A 15,577-nucleotide genomic window follows, 5' to 3' on the forward strand; every position below is an offset into this window, starting at 1 on the left:
TCCCGCCCCCCGGATCATTCTTTATACCGGGGGGAGCGTGTGCACTGCGGTCCTTGCTCTGGGAATTGCTGCTGCTCTTCCTATTCGTCAAGGGCTTTCCAATCACCTGCCTCTGCCACCCTCTCCTCTCCGCTCTTTGTACTTTATTTTCACGTGCTCTTTACTAACACGGCTATTTTTCAATCCCGCTTGGATTAATTTCTTTCTCTCTCTTTCTCTCTGATATTTTTTTCTCTTTTATTTTTTTTCCTGGGGGGTGGGTGGGGGGAGGGAGGTTAACGTTTGCATCTCCCGAAGGGAAAGATCCCACCAGCCAACCCAGCTCCGCCACTGCTGCATCCATCCATTCATTTTTATGGTCACTAGCAGCCTATCCCGATAGTAGAAGGTGCAGAGAAGTGGGAGGCAGAAAGAGGAGAGAGAGAGAGGGAGGGAGAGATCCGGACAGAGAGAATGGCCGAGAGAAAGAGGAACTGGAATAAAGAAGATGACCTGCCTGTGTATCTAGCTAGGCCGGGTACGACAGCCCAGACACCGCGGCAGAAATACGGGGGGATGTTCGCCTCCGTGGAGGGGGCCTACGAGAACAAAACCATCGACTTCGACGCCTACAGCGTGGGGAAAAAGGGGTCCCGGACCCCGCGGAGCGGCAGCCGCCACGACATGCTGGACGGAGGGGACAACTACAGCGAGACCGCCAGCGACATCAGCGAGGTCTCCGGCTCCGTCATCAGCTCCCCGGGAGACCGGGAGGACAAGACCCCGGGCGTGGAGATCAGATACCCGGTGGGGAAGGAGCTGCTGCAGGGCCAGGACAATGGGCAGGTGAGCGGGGCCGGAGCGGGGCCCCGGGCTGGGGGGGCGGGAGCCGCCGCCCCCACTCTCCGGGCGAGCCGAGCCGAGCCGCGCCGTGCCGTGCCGTGCCGCAGAGCCCGCTCACCGGCGCGGTGGGAACGGGGGCCGCCTTCGCGGGGGAGTTCGGGCACGAAAGGTCGGGGAAGCACGGACCCCTCCTCCCCGGCACGGTGATGCTGTAGGAAGAGCCCGGCTGGCCCCTAAACTATCTCACTTGCCTGAGCTTAGTGGGGGGGCGGGGTGGGCGACCCCCAGAAATCGTTTTCCTTTGTAAGTGATGGCGATTTGCTCCGATTCCCTTCTTGCCGGCAGAACGCTGCCCATGCCGGCTGGGCAGAAGGGCAGCCCGGGCCCCTCTCGGCGCCTCCCCGCCGCTCCCCGGAACAAAGCAGTCTCCGCCGCACTTCTGGGCTCGCCGGGAAAACTCCGCGGAGCCTGTCCCAGGCACAAACCCCGGCTCTGGCCCGGCCCCGGCTCTGCCCCTGCACCCCCCACCCCTGCTCCACATGCGCCTTCATTGTCTCCCCGGCAGGGAGCGCGTAAGGCGGGAGGATCTCCTGAAACCTTTGCCCGGGGTTCCCCACCTCTGGGGCAGCAATCTGGGCTCCTGCTGTAGACTTAAGGAAAAAGTGAGGCCGGTGTGGCTGGCTGGCCCCTGCCAGCTGTGCTTCTCCATCTTAACCCTGTCTGTGGCACACAGGCTGGAGGCAGCCCCGGGGGGCTGTCTCTCCTGGGAATAGGGCTGTCATTTGTTTCCCCTTAGAAAGAAATGCAGCCTTGCAGTCATGTCCCTGCATGGATGTCCCCTTTCCCTTAGCACCCAGCCTGAAGGCTGCATGGCCTGCCCACGCTCTGCTCTTTCCACAAGCTTAAGAGTTTCCACTCTTTTCTCCCACTCTTTAATTTAGGCATGAATGGAGCACTGGTCCTCTTGCACCTGGGGACTGGGTGCAGGTGCCACAGGGCCTCCAGTGCAGTGGAGTGGGTGCCCACTGTGGTGGGATGCTGGAGCGAGCAGGCAGGGCTTGGTGGGACTGCGCCTGTGACAGTGCCGCTTCACTGCGACGACCTCAGGGTTGCCTTCAGAGGCTGCCAGCTGCAGTGCAGTCTAATCTTCCCCAGTTCACCTGAACCTGTGTCCTTTCCAACAGCACCCTGGGGCAGTGAGAGGGCATGGCGCACCCTGAAGTCCCCCATCTTCTGGGGCATCCCTGATGCCTCCTCCCAACTTTCCTGCTTTGTAGTTCAGTCTGGAACTCAAGGTAGCGATCGGAGTGCACACTACCTCTCTCGATCTCAGCGTGCTCCCAAAGTTGTCTGGCTCTGGACTGGATTTGGGAGGGGACTGAGGAGGAAAGGGAAAGGTAAAGTAGGCAAGATTTGGTAACTGTCCTAGAAAGATGTGCTGTGAGCTGTAGCCATGTGCCTGACCCCTAAGCTGTGGCAACCAGAGCTTTTAGAAACCTCGAAATGGTGATGTGGGGGGAGAATGTGTTAGGGTTGTGGCCTGCGTGGGAAACGCATTGTATCTGTGTATGCATCGCAGGGATGTCTGTTCCAAGAACCCCTGGCTGTTGTTGGAGGGATTAACTTGGGTAGAGCTTTGCAGTGCCTTTTACCCTTCCTGCAGTTCTTCACTTAACCAAGTCCCGTGGGTGGAGGGCGGCACTCTGTGAGTCAGAAAAGACAGAGGGTTTGAACTAGGCACTTTAGCTCTCCAGCACCTGCTGTCACAGCATACACCTGGCTGGGCCTGCCTGTGGTGGGCTGTGCCAGCCCCCACAGCCTCCCTGGGGAAAGGGCAGAGCAGAGTGGCACTGGGACAGTGGCAAGGAGGGCAGAGCAGGTAGTGCTGTTGGCATGAGCCATTGGTGGGACAGAGCAGGCAGGGCCATCTGGGGCAATGCCGCGGCGTGTAAAGCTGGATAGTGCCCTCGGGGTCAGTGCCACGGGGGCACAGCAGGGCAGTGTCATAAGGACAGTGGCATGTGGGGACAAAGCAGACAGTGGTGTGGGGACAGAACAGGCAGTGCCATGGGGACAGAGCAGAGCAGTGTCATTGCCATGTAGGACCCACAGCGGGGGGGTTACCTTCCTCCCATCCCCACCCTCCCCCCCCTCATCCCTCCCGGTCCCCACCCCGCGGGAGCCCACGCGTGGGACCGCGTCGGTGACCTCAGCGTGCGAGCGGGGCGGCGGCGGAGCTGGGGGGGCGGCGTTTTCCAGCGCCGGTGCGGGAGGGAGGGAGGCTCCGGCTGGATTGATGGGCTGGGAAGGGGGGCCGAGGGGGTAGGGGTGGGGGACAAGAGGGAAGGAAACGCTTCCTGGGTTGAGCTAAGCGAATCCTGCTCCGACCTGCAGCCGGGAGGGCGCTGCTGCCGCCGGGAGAGGCAGCGCTCGCCGACCCCCCGGGAGCCGCGTCCCTGTTTTATTGCAGCCGGGAAAAAAGGTGCCGGGTTTGCCTGGCTCCCCTTTTCCCCTTCTGGGCGAGGGAGCTCTGCCTCCATTGCACAGCTCTGCCGGGTCGCCCCCGCCCCGCCCCATCACCCGACCGGGCTCTGAATTATTATTCCTCTTATTACCACCGATATTTTTCCGTCGGGCTCGGCTCGCTCCTCGGGGTGTGTGTTGCGTGCGCCCGGCGCTAGCGAGAGCCGACATGTCTTACCAAGGCAAGAAGAGCATCCCCCACATAACGGTAAGCGGATCCCGGCACGCAGCGAGCCGCTGCCCTCGCTCCTTTGTTAGCGGGGCGGGGAAGGGCGTGAGGCGGGAGCGCAGCGGCCGCGCAGTGCCCCGCGGATGGCGGCGGAGACCCCGCCAGGCTGCGGGGCCGCGGCTGGGGGCTCCCCGGGGCTGGGTGGGTGAGGGCGCCGGTGCCCTCTCCTCCTCCTACCGGAGCTCCGGGTCGGGAGCGATTTGATTTTTATTTTAAATTTGCCTTTTACTGTGCGGTTTTTATCCCGTTTTGTTTTTTTCCCTTCGCTCCCCTCCCGCTGGCCGCGGTGGGTCGGGGCGGCGGAGGGGAGGGCCGCCGGCAGGCTCGTCCCGGCGCTGGCGGGGCCGGAGGTCGGGGGCCGGGGGTGGCGGTGCCGCCCCTCCCGAGGAGCTGGGCCCGGGGAGGCTCGGCTCGGCGGCCGGGCGAGGCAGAACAAAAGAGGGAGGGGACGAGCCGCAGCACAACGTGCCGCCGCCGCCCCCCGGCAGCGGGCAGGGGCTGCGCAGCCCCCGGCGGGGGCAGGGGGCGGTGGGCCGGGGTGGGCTGGGGGTGCGGAGAGATGGAAGGGGGGGGGGAACCAGGAAAGATGGGGGGGTGGTAGCGTGGGGAATCAGAGCGCCATGATGTTAGCACCAACACCTTTGCGTGCTATTAATACATCAGACATGGTGGGGATCAGAAGTCAAAGAGTTAATCATAACCATCCTCTTCCTATCTGTGCCTGTCTCCCGCTAGATGCTTTTATCCCCGAGCGGGGCTACAATGGAGCGTGCTTTCCATGCCAGAAAGAAAGGATCTGGGATCCTTTGGTTCCCTGTATCGTTTCCCTTAGATACACCGGATCGACAGGGCTGGGGATAAAGGAGAGGCAGAGCTGATGAGGAAGGAGGTTCCAGGTGAAATCTGGTCACACCTTTTCCCAGAGCCAGGGTCGGTCTGCAGGCTGGTGCCTGCTTTCCACTTGGGGGGTGAGGAGGTGGGCCAGATCAGTGGGTGATGGGGTGGCACCTGGGGTAGGGATGGGCAGGGAATCCGAGGGGCTTGGGTTCATGTGTTCCCAGGAAAGCTGCATGGTCAGGGTTCTGGGAAGCAGGGTAAGTATCAGTAGCTGAAGAGGGCTGACTGGTGGGTGTGGCAGCTTCCTGAGCAAACCTGGTGGTTCAAGGCATTATTTGAGCCCGTGCTACAAGGCTTGTAAGCACCTTGAGGTTTTTCCATTATTCAGAAACAAATCCTTTGGCTGAAACCCTTGGTCAGTAGGGCAATAGCCTCCCTGTACAAGCGGAGTTCTGTGACACCGGAGTGCTGCATTTATAGTTTGCCACTGTCAACAGGCAGCAGTGCCTGGTAGCAAGGCTGAGTCTGGGTGTTGTGATGGCTCTTCTCACCTGGTCCTCAGTACAACCTGTGGCTTGTGGTTACTGAAGATACCTCTGGGCTGGGGGAGGCCCTGGCTGCCCTCTGGGCGAGTGTCAGGTGCTTTGTATGTGGCTTGACCTTCATTTGCAGCTGGAGTGTAACAGGTTCCCACCCATAGCTAGTTGATGAAGAGAAAGAAGAAACTGGCAGAATGGTGAGTGTTTTGCTTGGAGTCAGCAGTTCTTGTTAATTTCTTCACTTCTCACAAATTTCCTTAACTGTGCTGGGGAGAGGATTACTGGGAGAAAGAAAGCCCAAACCTCAGCCTGCTCTCTTTGAAAGGGGATGTGTTGAAGCCTCTATAAATGAATATTCATTACTGCTACTATTGAGTTTTGTGACCAAATCAAAGGCATAAATTAACATTAGTGAAGTTGGCAGGCATCAGGCTTGGGCTGCCTTTTTTTTATTTTAATGTTTTACACTTGTGGCCCTTTTTCTCCAGCAAAAGCAAATCCGACACTGTTACACCTTGTATGGTTACACCTTGTATGCACTGCCTATCCCACAAGAGCCCGCTGGATTTGTATGTACCTTCTGGAGCCCCATTCCAGTGTGGTAAATGAGATTATTTCATCTTGCCACTAAAGAAATACATTAGAGCTTCAAGCCTTCTGGGCTTTGAGGAAATGTGATAACTCTGTAAAGTTATGCAACAACCAGAGCGATGATGAAATCATATAAAAATGTCATTTGTTACTGTGCTTAACTACTCCCCTCCCCCCATCCCCCCCACATTCCTGTTCTTTGGAGCTACACCAGCTACTGGATTCATCGGAATAGTGAGAAACTAATTTTTGACAGTCCTCTATGCATTAGTGCTTGGCTGTGGATTTTCCCATACTAAGCCTGCACTCCTTGCGTGGGGCCAGGAACTGACACAAAACCAGCATCCAGCTGCAGGTACCCTCTGCAGTCAGTATCAGTCCAAAGCTTCCCTCTGGGGTCAGGTTGGCAGCATCAAGAACTTTGTGAAGGAAGGAGCAGAGGTTGGTGTCAGCTCTGATTGGTGTGGGTGCAGGTTTTGCTCTTGGTGTCCTTTCTGGGTTACTACCCCTTATCAAGGGCGTAATATGGGCATAACTACCTCGTAGTGCTCTGGCTGACCGTGCTTCACCTCTTGACCCCTTCGCACTATCACCCCCCTTCACCTCTATCCCCCCTAAAGCAGCTTTATTCTTGCCATCTTTTCTCCCATTTCTCCTGGAAATATCTAGGATGGCAGAGACACTATGTTGCAGACAGGTCCCCTTGTGCTTTTAGCATCTCCCTACAGTTTTTTTTTCCAAACCTGCACCTGCTTTTTTAATTTCAGCCCCTGAAAATTTATGCTTCTTGCAATTTATCCTGTTTGTGACTCTCCTGGTGCCATTTATGCATCCCAGACTGCATCCAGTCCCGGCTTCTTGCTGTTAGCTGAGCACCAGCACAGCTCCAGAATTAGATGCCATTCTGGAGAAGCTGGACCCCTTTCTCTGTAACTACTGTGGGAAGGTTGTCTGTATTTGAAGTGCCAGACCAGTCCCTGATGTAAAATAGAGATGCACTGAACCAGAAAGAGTAAGCACTTCGGTCCTGTCCTCTGCACTGCATCTAAGTCCTTGGGAGGTCTCTCTCAGGTTCACTAGGGTTAGCTGGGGATGGAGCAGAGTGTGCATGGTGTAGGGGTGGCCAAGAATGCATCTGCAGGAGCATATTTCTCAGGCTGTGTAGCACAGTCAGCCGCCACATCCATTGCTGAGGGGTTTTTCTGCATGAGGTGGCAATCTTTAGTGCTTCGGTTGTGCAGGCGTGCTCTCCTGGAGACCAGATTTTTACAGGGTACCCCCCCTTCCCTCCCCATTGCTTTTAACATCGTTACTATTCTCCTCTTGTGCAGCATGTAACAGGGAATCAGTGGGGATGATGACACCCAGAGATCTGTTACACGTTATTTTGGCTTGTGTGTTGTGTGGTAGGCCTCGGCGCTTCGCAAGCAAGGCCTCAGCCCAGACAAACTCAAGATTATAGTGTGTGCATAGTGCAATTTAAAAAAAAAAGCAAAAAAAAACCCAAGGCTCATGGCATGTAAAAAGTCTGTTAGAGGATTTGTTTGTTCCAGTAGCAACTGCAACCATTAAAACATAATCGGCGTCAGCTCGGTGAAGAGGAGGTGTGAAGACAACTCTACTGAGCAAAGGGAGAACAGCTAGTCACCAAAGCAAACACGAGGAGGGACATGGGAGAGGCAAATGGTGCCTGGAAAGGCAATAATATTCTCAGGAAAGGTCCAAGGCTTGGCATATGAATGGGGGAAGGAGGTGCTGGGACCTGAGCTGGCAGATTGTAAGGCATGAGGAGGCAAGGAGCTCGGAAGTGTGGTGTTATGGAGGAAGGATCTCACTGTTGAGCTTAGCAAGTAAAGAGAAGGGCTAGCCAAGATGAGGAAAAGAAGCAGATGCAGAATATTGCAAAGAGTCTGGAGGAATTCAGAGGAGTGGGCACAGAGAATAATTTTAGTTGTAGCCTTTTGAATTGATTGATGTGAAAAGAGATGAGAAATAAGTAGGCTTCAGTCGAAAATGGCGGAAGGCTTTGAGAGAGGAAAAATGCATTCGCCTGGACTTAAGCTCGGTGTGACTTTGGTCTCAAGCTAACTGCCAAGGGTCAAGATGGACAACCTTCTGTTTGGCCTGAGCAAAGTGCTGGGGTAACATGGGGTGTGCTCCTTTGAGACAGTGTGAGAGCTGCCAGTCACTGGCTGGTTCTTTTTAAACACCTGGGTTTGAGGTCCTGCAGGTACCTGGAATGGGGAACCAAGGTCCTCTTCTGTTTATCTCCCTTGGCCATGCTTTTTTTTCCCCCACCTTTGTTTAACTATGTGAAGCTACACACAGATTGGTGTGTGACTTGGAAAGTGTTTGAAAAGCCTCCTGAATGCTGGGCATGAGAACAATGTCTCACATTATTATTCTGCTTTTGGTGCCAGATTTGGGCTGATTTAAGCAGCGCTTTTTGTCCTGATTTAAAACACCAAGGCTTGGGACTTCTGGATCTCTTCTTACTCTTGAATATTTAATAATCAAAGTTACATTTTCCACCTGTAGCTGTTTAGTAGACTTGGCCCTTCTCAGTTTACTTACTCGTCAATGAACATTTGTGAATTCATATTGCATATTGCTCTGGACTTGGTGGCTCTGGAGGTGTTTTAGCTGCTTCAGTAGAAGTTGTTGGACTTACAGCTACCATTTCTATGATTCTGTGATGTCTTTCCTTGTTCTGCAGGAGAGAAAGTAGCTACAGTGTTTAAGCCACTTCCATCTAGTGTCTTAAATTACATTGAGAGTAGGTCCTTCTGGGGACATTCCTATGGAGATTGAAACCTTTGGCAGGGGGACAGAAAAGAAAGGTTTGGGGCAGTGATTCCTATAACTGCCACAGCAAGTTTGTCAGTTGGTGCCTTCAGCGGGCCAACAGGATTTTCAGCATCATAGCTGGTGCTGCTGTGGGGGACCAAGATGCATTTTTCTGGAAGCTGGGCAGGTTTGGAGAGGGGACAGTGGCTGTCTGGGAAGACAACTGATGCAGTGAGGTAGTTGTTCAGCAAGTCTGAATCTCCTTCTTACAAGTGCCAAGAGTGACCACTGGCAATGAACCACTTTCCTGACAGGACGTCAGGGTCTGGTTTCTGCTTTGCTGCTTTTTCTTTCTTAAGCAAGTTTATATGTGTGGTGAAAGGGAGAAGCTTCATTTTCCTTTGCGAGAGGCAGGAGAGCCCACTGGCTTGTGAAGCAGTCAGGCACTGAGAGTTAGTTTCCTGCAGCTTTTACAGGTGTAAGAGAGATGGGACAGAGACGAGCAGCAATATAATTTGCAGGTTTATAATCTTGCAACACATGAAGATGGTGCCTTGTCCCCTGGGACAGAGATACTTCAGGGTGACTTTTGCTTGTCCTTGATAGTATATATATATGTCATTAGATGATGTTTCAATCTGCAATGCATATCCTGATGAGGTTTAAGTCCTCTGCTCTTGCTTATGTTCCTTGTAACTAGTACATGTCTCCACTGATTTAATCAAAATCCCCATGTAAAATCTAAGTGAAGCTGATCGTCCTTGCCCACCTTGCATGTGGCTGGCTAAAGGAGTATGCAGTGCTCACAGCTAAGAGACCATGAAGGGGCTCTTCGTGGACTGGTGGTGATACCATGGGAGGTGGAGCAGCAAGTGTGAGGCAACAAGACAGCAAAAAGTGTCTAAGTGCAAGCAATATGCACCTGTATCCAGCACATGTAGTTGATCACAAATTACCATTGGTAACGTATTCAAGGGTATTTTCTATTGTTCTGTTTCCTGTGCATCCACCTCCTCTGTCAGAAAACAGGTTCCTTACAGTCTTAGCTGGATTTTGGCTATGACTGGCACCAAGACTGATGTCTCCAGGTAACCTGACACAGGTTTCTGAGTAGAACTTAGATAAAACTCATCTTCAGTTCAGGGGCAGACCACATCCAGCTGTGCTGTAAATTGTTGTTGTTTTTTTCCCAAGTTTAACCTTTCCTACGAATAGCTTGCTGAGATTTTGAGATCAGCTGTCATTGATGTAAGCTGTGTGTAATCCAAGAGATGGCTATAACAACAAACAATGGAGGTTTCAACCCTCTAACCCATACTTAGGTGAACCCCCTGCTGATGCAAGTGAATGTTGTCATCAATAAGATGTTTGTTGTGCTTCCCTTCTAAAAGCAAAGCAAAGATGACATTTACAGTGAAGAAATCCCCATGGAGTTGGTAGCAGAAGGAGCAGCCCTTTTAGGCTGTGTGATTAAGGAGTAAAATTTCTAGCTGAATAGAAAGTCAAGTCTCCAAAGGGGAAACAAAAGAACATCAGATCTTTTAAATGAATAAAGATGAATGAATATATTGGCTACAGACCAAGATACAGCATTACTACAATCAGCATAATCCTTCCTAAATGAATTGCCATATACTGGAGTGCATTTGTTAAGAGAAGGACCTTAAAAGCAGGATTCTCCCATTAGTGGCCAATTGGAAGTGATGCCTCAAGGATAGGGTGTTTTACAAGGAATTCCTTGAGTTGACTCAGGGATCACCCTGGCTAAAAATTACTTCCTATGGAGGGTAACCTAGATGTGAAATTCAAAAGGAAGGATAGTGCTGACTAAAAGCAGATCGTCTATAAGCAGACAGTACTTCATGAAATTCCATTTACAGCTCTTTGATCCTTATGAAAGGATTTTAAGCAAGCATTCCTCTTGGGAAGGTATCTTCTTTTGCCATTAAGTTTAAAAATGTTCCTTATTCCTAAGCACTTTGCTAAAAGCAAGGTAATTTAACCATATTGTATCTCAGCTGGGTGTGAATCTGAGCAGCCCTGACAATAGACAATCAAATATATCCACGGAAGAAATGTCTTTTAAATCTCATTTGTATTATGGGAAATAACTCTGCAAGGAGGGATGCACAGAAGCACAGAGAAGCTCTGAGTGTCTCCCTCCATTGTCTCCCAGTGAGACTTTCACCTTTGAGAAACTTCCTTTTAAAATTGTCTTGTGGAGATTTGGATAATCAAGGAGAACATAAACTTTAGCCTGTGGCTTTTGAACCTTCCCTCTGATTTGGGGATTCTGTGGTTTTTTTTTTCCCTCAGTGGCCTTTTTAAAGCCTTAGCAGCAGAGGATTCTCAAAGGCTGAAAAAGTAAAGATGAATGGCTGCAAGTGTGAGAACATAGCCTAATGCCTTCTTATGTCTATTGCCTTTAATCTGATGTCTTTTAAACCACACACAGTTATAGGCAGAGAACTGGAAATGCAGGTGGATTTGGAATTTAAACTGTTTTCAAATGGCTGTTCAACATAAAACCCTTAGTCATCTTCAGGGCCACTGACTGATCTGGTTTTTAGAGAATACAGGCATTGTTACTCTGGAGATGTAAGGACAATAGTATATTCTAGTAAGTCTTTAGAGTTATGCAAAGGATGAAATCACTGCTGAGTGTTTCCACCTCCTCTAGGCCTGGAAAATCTGGGGCTGAGAGTGTTGCAAAGACTGTTTCAGGTGACAATGGCTGCAATGCAGCAATCATAAAAGTACGAATCTGGGAATGAAGCAGCACTTAGACCCATGTTATTTAGCTACAGTGAACGTCATATTACAAAGAAAATTTTGAATTATTAAAAATACATTGTTTACCTGATTTAGGGATGGAGATAGACATTTCATGTAAGAAAAGGAAAAAATTTAATAACATACATCAGAATTTCAGTCTGGACACATGCTGCTATTTGATGAAACACCACTCAAAATCTCTGTAGATCCTTTTGGTTTCTTTTGTTTCCTTCCCCCCCCCCCCCCCCCCAAGCTCCATCTTGTACGATATAGGTGTGGTTTTCTCTAGAAGATGCCTGCAGGTGCAGTACCATGGCTATCAGTACTGAAGTGTGTGCTGTGCTCTAAGTTGTGCTGCATTTTATCTTGACATGCTGCACCAGTTGCATACTTATTCAGCAAATCTTCTGTTAGAAGATGGCAGCTTTATTCTGTTACTGTGTTTCTTAGTAGTTCCAGAAGCAGATTGAGAGTTGTGTCTGTGAAAAATATATTTGAATTTTGTTGCAATATTTCTAAGTGCCTCTGAATGGACGAGGTGAATGGAGAAAGGCTAATTTAAACTGTCTTTGAGATGGTTCCTGCTCTACTGTATGTATCTAATGTTTGGATTGTATTTATAAATAGCCCAGAGCTGAGCGATTTACTGACCAAATGAATTGAACTTCCCTTGTAACTGTGCAGAGCTCACTGCAGATCTTGGGACTGCAGCAGGGCTCAGGCTTCTCGTCTGGCTGGTTGATGCAGGTGCTGCTTGTTGCTGCCGGCCTGGTAGCATCGCTTCACAAGAGCAGAGCCAAGCTGGTTTAAAATACCCACTAAACCAGGCTATTTATGCAAAATGTGCAAGTCACCAGCTTACAGATGTCTTGTGTGGCTCTTACTGTAATGCAAACAATAGTTATGAGGGAGCGAAAGCCACCGCCTTGTGCGTGAGAACAGCCCCTCCTCCTGCAGCAAAGGATGCTGAGTTTGTGGCATCTCTGTCTGCTGCCATGAAAATTGCTGTCATGTCACAGGCTAAGCTCTGTGGCTTTGCTGCCAGATTAAGCGGGAGAAGCTAGACCATGATTAGCAAAAAATCACCAGGAAAGCAGTGAGCAGGGTTTGAAGGTGAAGAGCTGTGAATAATAGGAATGTCTGTATCACGCTCAGCAGCAAGCTGAGCTGGGAGGTGCCCCAGTGCTTGTAAAATGGAGCTGCAGGGAGACAGGAGATAAGCATCGTTTCCCTGTTGATGCTGTGTCATAGCCAGGCACAAGGCCTGGAAGCAAACAGACAGGTTTGCATCCCTGCTGTGGCATCCTTGCAGCAGCGATGGGTGGAGGAGAAGCTTCTTGGCTCCCACACCCTGCAGTGAATGTTGAGCAATGGCATGGATTTACAGGGGTGCTTTCCACACATGTTAATGAGAGAGGGGTTATTTTCCCCCTTGAATCTTGGCACCCAATGAATTGCTTGGTTTATGTGTTCGATATAATGCCCCCTCTCTGTTTTGCTGTGTTCTGCTGTCTGTCCTTGGCAGGCTGGAGGGAGGAGAGGGTCCTGGCAGCTTTCCTTGCCTTGCCCTGGGGAGAGCTGGGCTGGCAGCTTGTTGTGCCAGGCAAAGCACTGAAAACTACCAAGTGGTACGGAGCCCTTAGGGCTCAGCAGGCAGGGCACCAGTGTCTGAGACATCTGTTAGCTGAATATAAAGGTGGCGGCCACACTACAAAGGGTCCTGCCACCTCCTGAGCCCAGTCATAAGAATGTTGTTTTGTACTGTGAGCACACACACAGGTCACCTAAGTGGCTGAGCATAGATCTGAGAGCTAGGCAGAGAAAGCATCCTACCTGGAGGGATTTACAACTGGGAAAGGGCAATATGGGCCAGTGCTGAATAATTAATTCATGAGGTTCAGGTCACTCCTCCCTATAGCCCCCCTGCGTTCCCCCAGATGCTACAGAGTGCAGCTATCCTCCAGCAGAAACATTGTCCAGGCAGGAGAGAGCTTTGGTCCCTAGGTTTTCTGGACATATGGCACTTGGTAAGAAGGTCTTCAAGCAGCCTGCCTGACGTCAGGCCCCTGGTAAAGAATAAATGGTCCCTGACCATGCACAGCCAGGCTGCATGCCGTAACCTACTTCACAGACCCTGTGTGTGCCCTAAAACAGGGCTGTGCCTGTCTCCAAAGCCTGTGCTTAGCCTGTGGTGGGGGCTGAACATTCCCGTGCTGACCAAGGGTTTGTATGAAGGTTTATTTCTCAAATTAGACAACAATACATTCTCCATGCCCACTAGAAACGGGATTTTCTGTAGCACAGTGCAGGAAGCGTGAGCTGTGGGCCATGTCCCTTGGCCATCTAGGTGGAGTGGCTGATTTGACCCTGCTGAGCTGATGTTGCTTCCTCGGGCAGGAGTTTCTGCGTTACAGCACTCTGCAGCCACTCCTGACCTTGTCCCTGCCATTTCAAGTTCTATTACTCCTCCAGGGGTTCTGAGAGTCCCAGACGAACCCAGCTTGGCCATCCCACTGTTGGGCAGTTTATTCTGGGGCATTCTCTTCCCTTTCTGGCCTTTGTACAATAAGGTGGTGGTAAAAGGGGGACGTAGCGGGATTTCAAGTGTTACCATGTGCAATGAGTTCTGCTTTGAGGAAAAAAGAGGCTGTTGAGGTCTTATATTCTAAATTCAGAAATAAACACTCAGTGAAAGCTGTGATTTTCCTCTCCACTGCCCACCTGTATCTATGGCATAGACCTTTATATAGGGTAAGTGCTTTGATGTTAATGGCTTTCTATATAATATGAGCTATTTGGTATCATCAATACATTACTATGTTTATTTGCTTCAACAAACTCACATTTCTTCCTTTTTTCTTGCCCCTAGAGTGACCGACTACTCATTAAAGGTGGAAGAATTATCAATGATGACCACTCCTTCTATGCAGACTTATACCTTGAAGATGGACTTATAAAGTTGGTTTTTTAAACTATCACACTTATTTTGCATGCCTGTTAGTGTAGACCACTGTGATTTCTTGGTGGTGCAGACCTGAAATCTTAAAGCCAGTATCTTGGATACCTCTAGATGTGGGGCCATAGTAGAGGAGTGTTTAAATATGAAATTCTGACGTTTTATCTTTGGCTTAGACAAGTAGGAAAATGATTTACTGGAAGTTGAAGGTATTTGCTAGGTTCAATCCTAGTTTCTTTCAAAATAGCCCAGGCAAGTAGGCTTTGTTGAGAAGTAATGCCAAGGACCATGGGTATTTTTGAGTCCATGTATGGCAGAAGCCTCATTACAGCTTTTTTCCCCACATCTAATCAGGATGAATGTCTATGGGATATGCTCTGTGGGATGGAATGGCACAGGAACATGCCCTGTGTCACACAGTGCTAATGGGGACCTACTCCTCATTTCCTCTGTTGGTTAATGCTGAAGCATAGTATGTTCTGTCCTTCCAGCACTGTTATGCATTGCTTTTATCTCCTTTTTCTTGTTTAGCAAAGGTTTATAATCCTAAATTTTCACACAGTTAGACAGAAAAAAACTACTGATACATCAGGATATAAAATACAGGAACAGAGAAAGTATTGCTTAGGTGAAAAAACATGGAATACATGTTACTGATAGCCTGGGAAGCAGTGACAGAGATGGCTATTCACGTAGCTCTACAGGTCCTACCTTGGTTTAGTGGAGATGGGGGGTCTCTAGTTTTGTAAAGTTACATGGTGTGTACCAGCAGTCTGATGTACACAAGGATCAAAGCCTTTTTCTTGACAGCAAAACATTTTCACCAGTGACCTAACAAGTTTGGTCTCTAGAACCTACAGTTTAATGCACAGAAACATAATTAAGTCTATCTGGTAAATAATTAATTACCTACTTGTTTTCAGAGCTCCTTTTGTTAAGAATATATAATCAAATTAGGAGGTTGATTCTTTGCATATGTCTGGCTACATGCATTATTCATGATCCAGGTTATTACAGCAGAAAGAAAGTCTGAATGCTTGTGTCCATGGACTATGTGTGTCTTTAAATACTGCACTCTGCATTTCCAGTTGTAGTGTTACTTGCATTGCAGAAGTGATGAAAGCAGCACACCATTTTAAGTGGAGAAGGCACAAAATTACAAACATATATTTTTTCCAATAGCAGCAATCAACCAAGTTGTGCTCTCTCTGGTCAGCATTTTGGTTGAGTTCTCTGCTTTTTGTTCAGATGCAGATTTCCTGGCATCACTTATTGTAAGCATCAGAACTCATATAACAGCTCAGGGTATGAGATGCTGTGAGTCTAAAACTGGTGTGGATTTTTGGCCTTAGTTCCCAAAATGCAATGATGCTTGGTAGGCAGGTTAGCAACACCAAGCCTTCAGCTGCCCTGCCAGGTATCAGCCCTTGCTAAGTGCACAGACTCCTGATATCCATGCGTGGATCCATACCTCCAGACACTATTGCAGCTTTGCCACAATTCAACACCATGAGTTGT

General features: G+C 49.9%; 1 protein-coding gene across 2 annotated transcripts in view; it reads left to right on the plus strand.

Moving 5' to 3' along the window:
• Window positions 1-383: 383 nt before the first annotated feature.
• The window catches only part of CRMP1 (collapsin response mediator protein 1), a gene marked incomplete at both ends in the record, with an annotated part of 46,349 nt that continues 31,155 nt past the window's right edge, over window positions 384-15,577 (plus strand). The window contains 2 exons of one of the 2 annotated variants that reach the window (XM_084266929.1): window positions 384-825; window positions 13,973-14,061. In XM_084266929.1, the coding sequence (XP_084123055.1) occupies window positions 454-825; window positions 13,973-14,061 (461 nt within the window). Of the gene's footprint in view, window positions 826-3,514; window positions 3,554-13,972; window positions 14,062-15,577 lie in introns of those variants that run through there. The other variant, XM_084266930.1, reaches the window with a different exon arrangement.

This window comes from Gallinula chloropus (genome assembly GCF_964237585.1).
Source record: "Gallinula chloropus genome assembly, chromosome: 7".
Classification (NCBI taxonomy): domain Eukaryota; kingdom Metazoa; phylum Chordata; class Aves; order Gruiformes; family Rallidae; genus Gallinula; species Gallinula chloropus.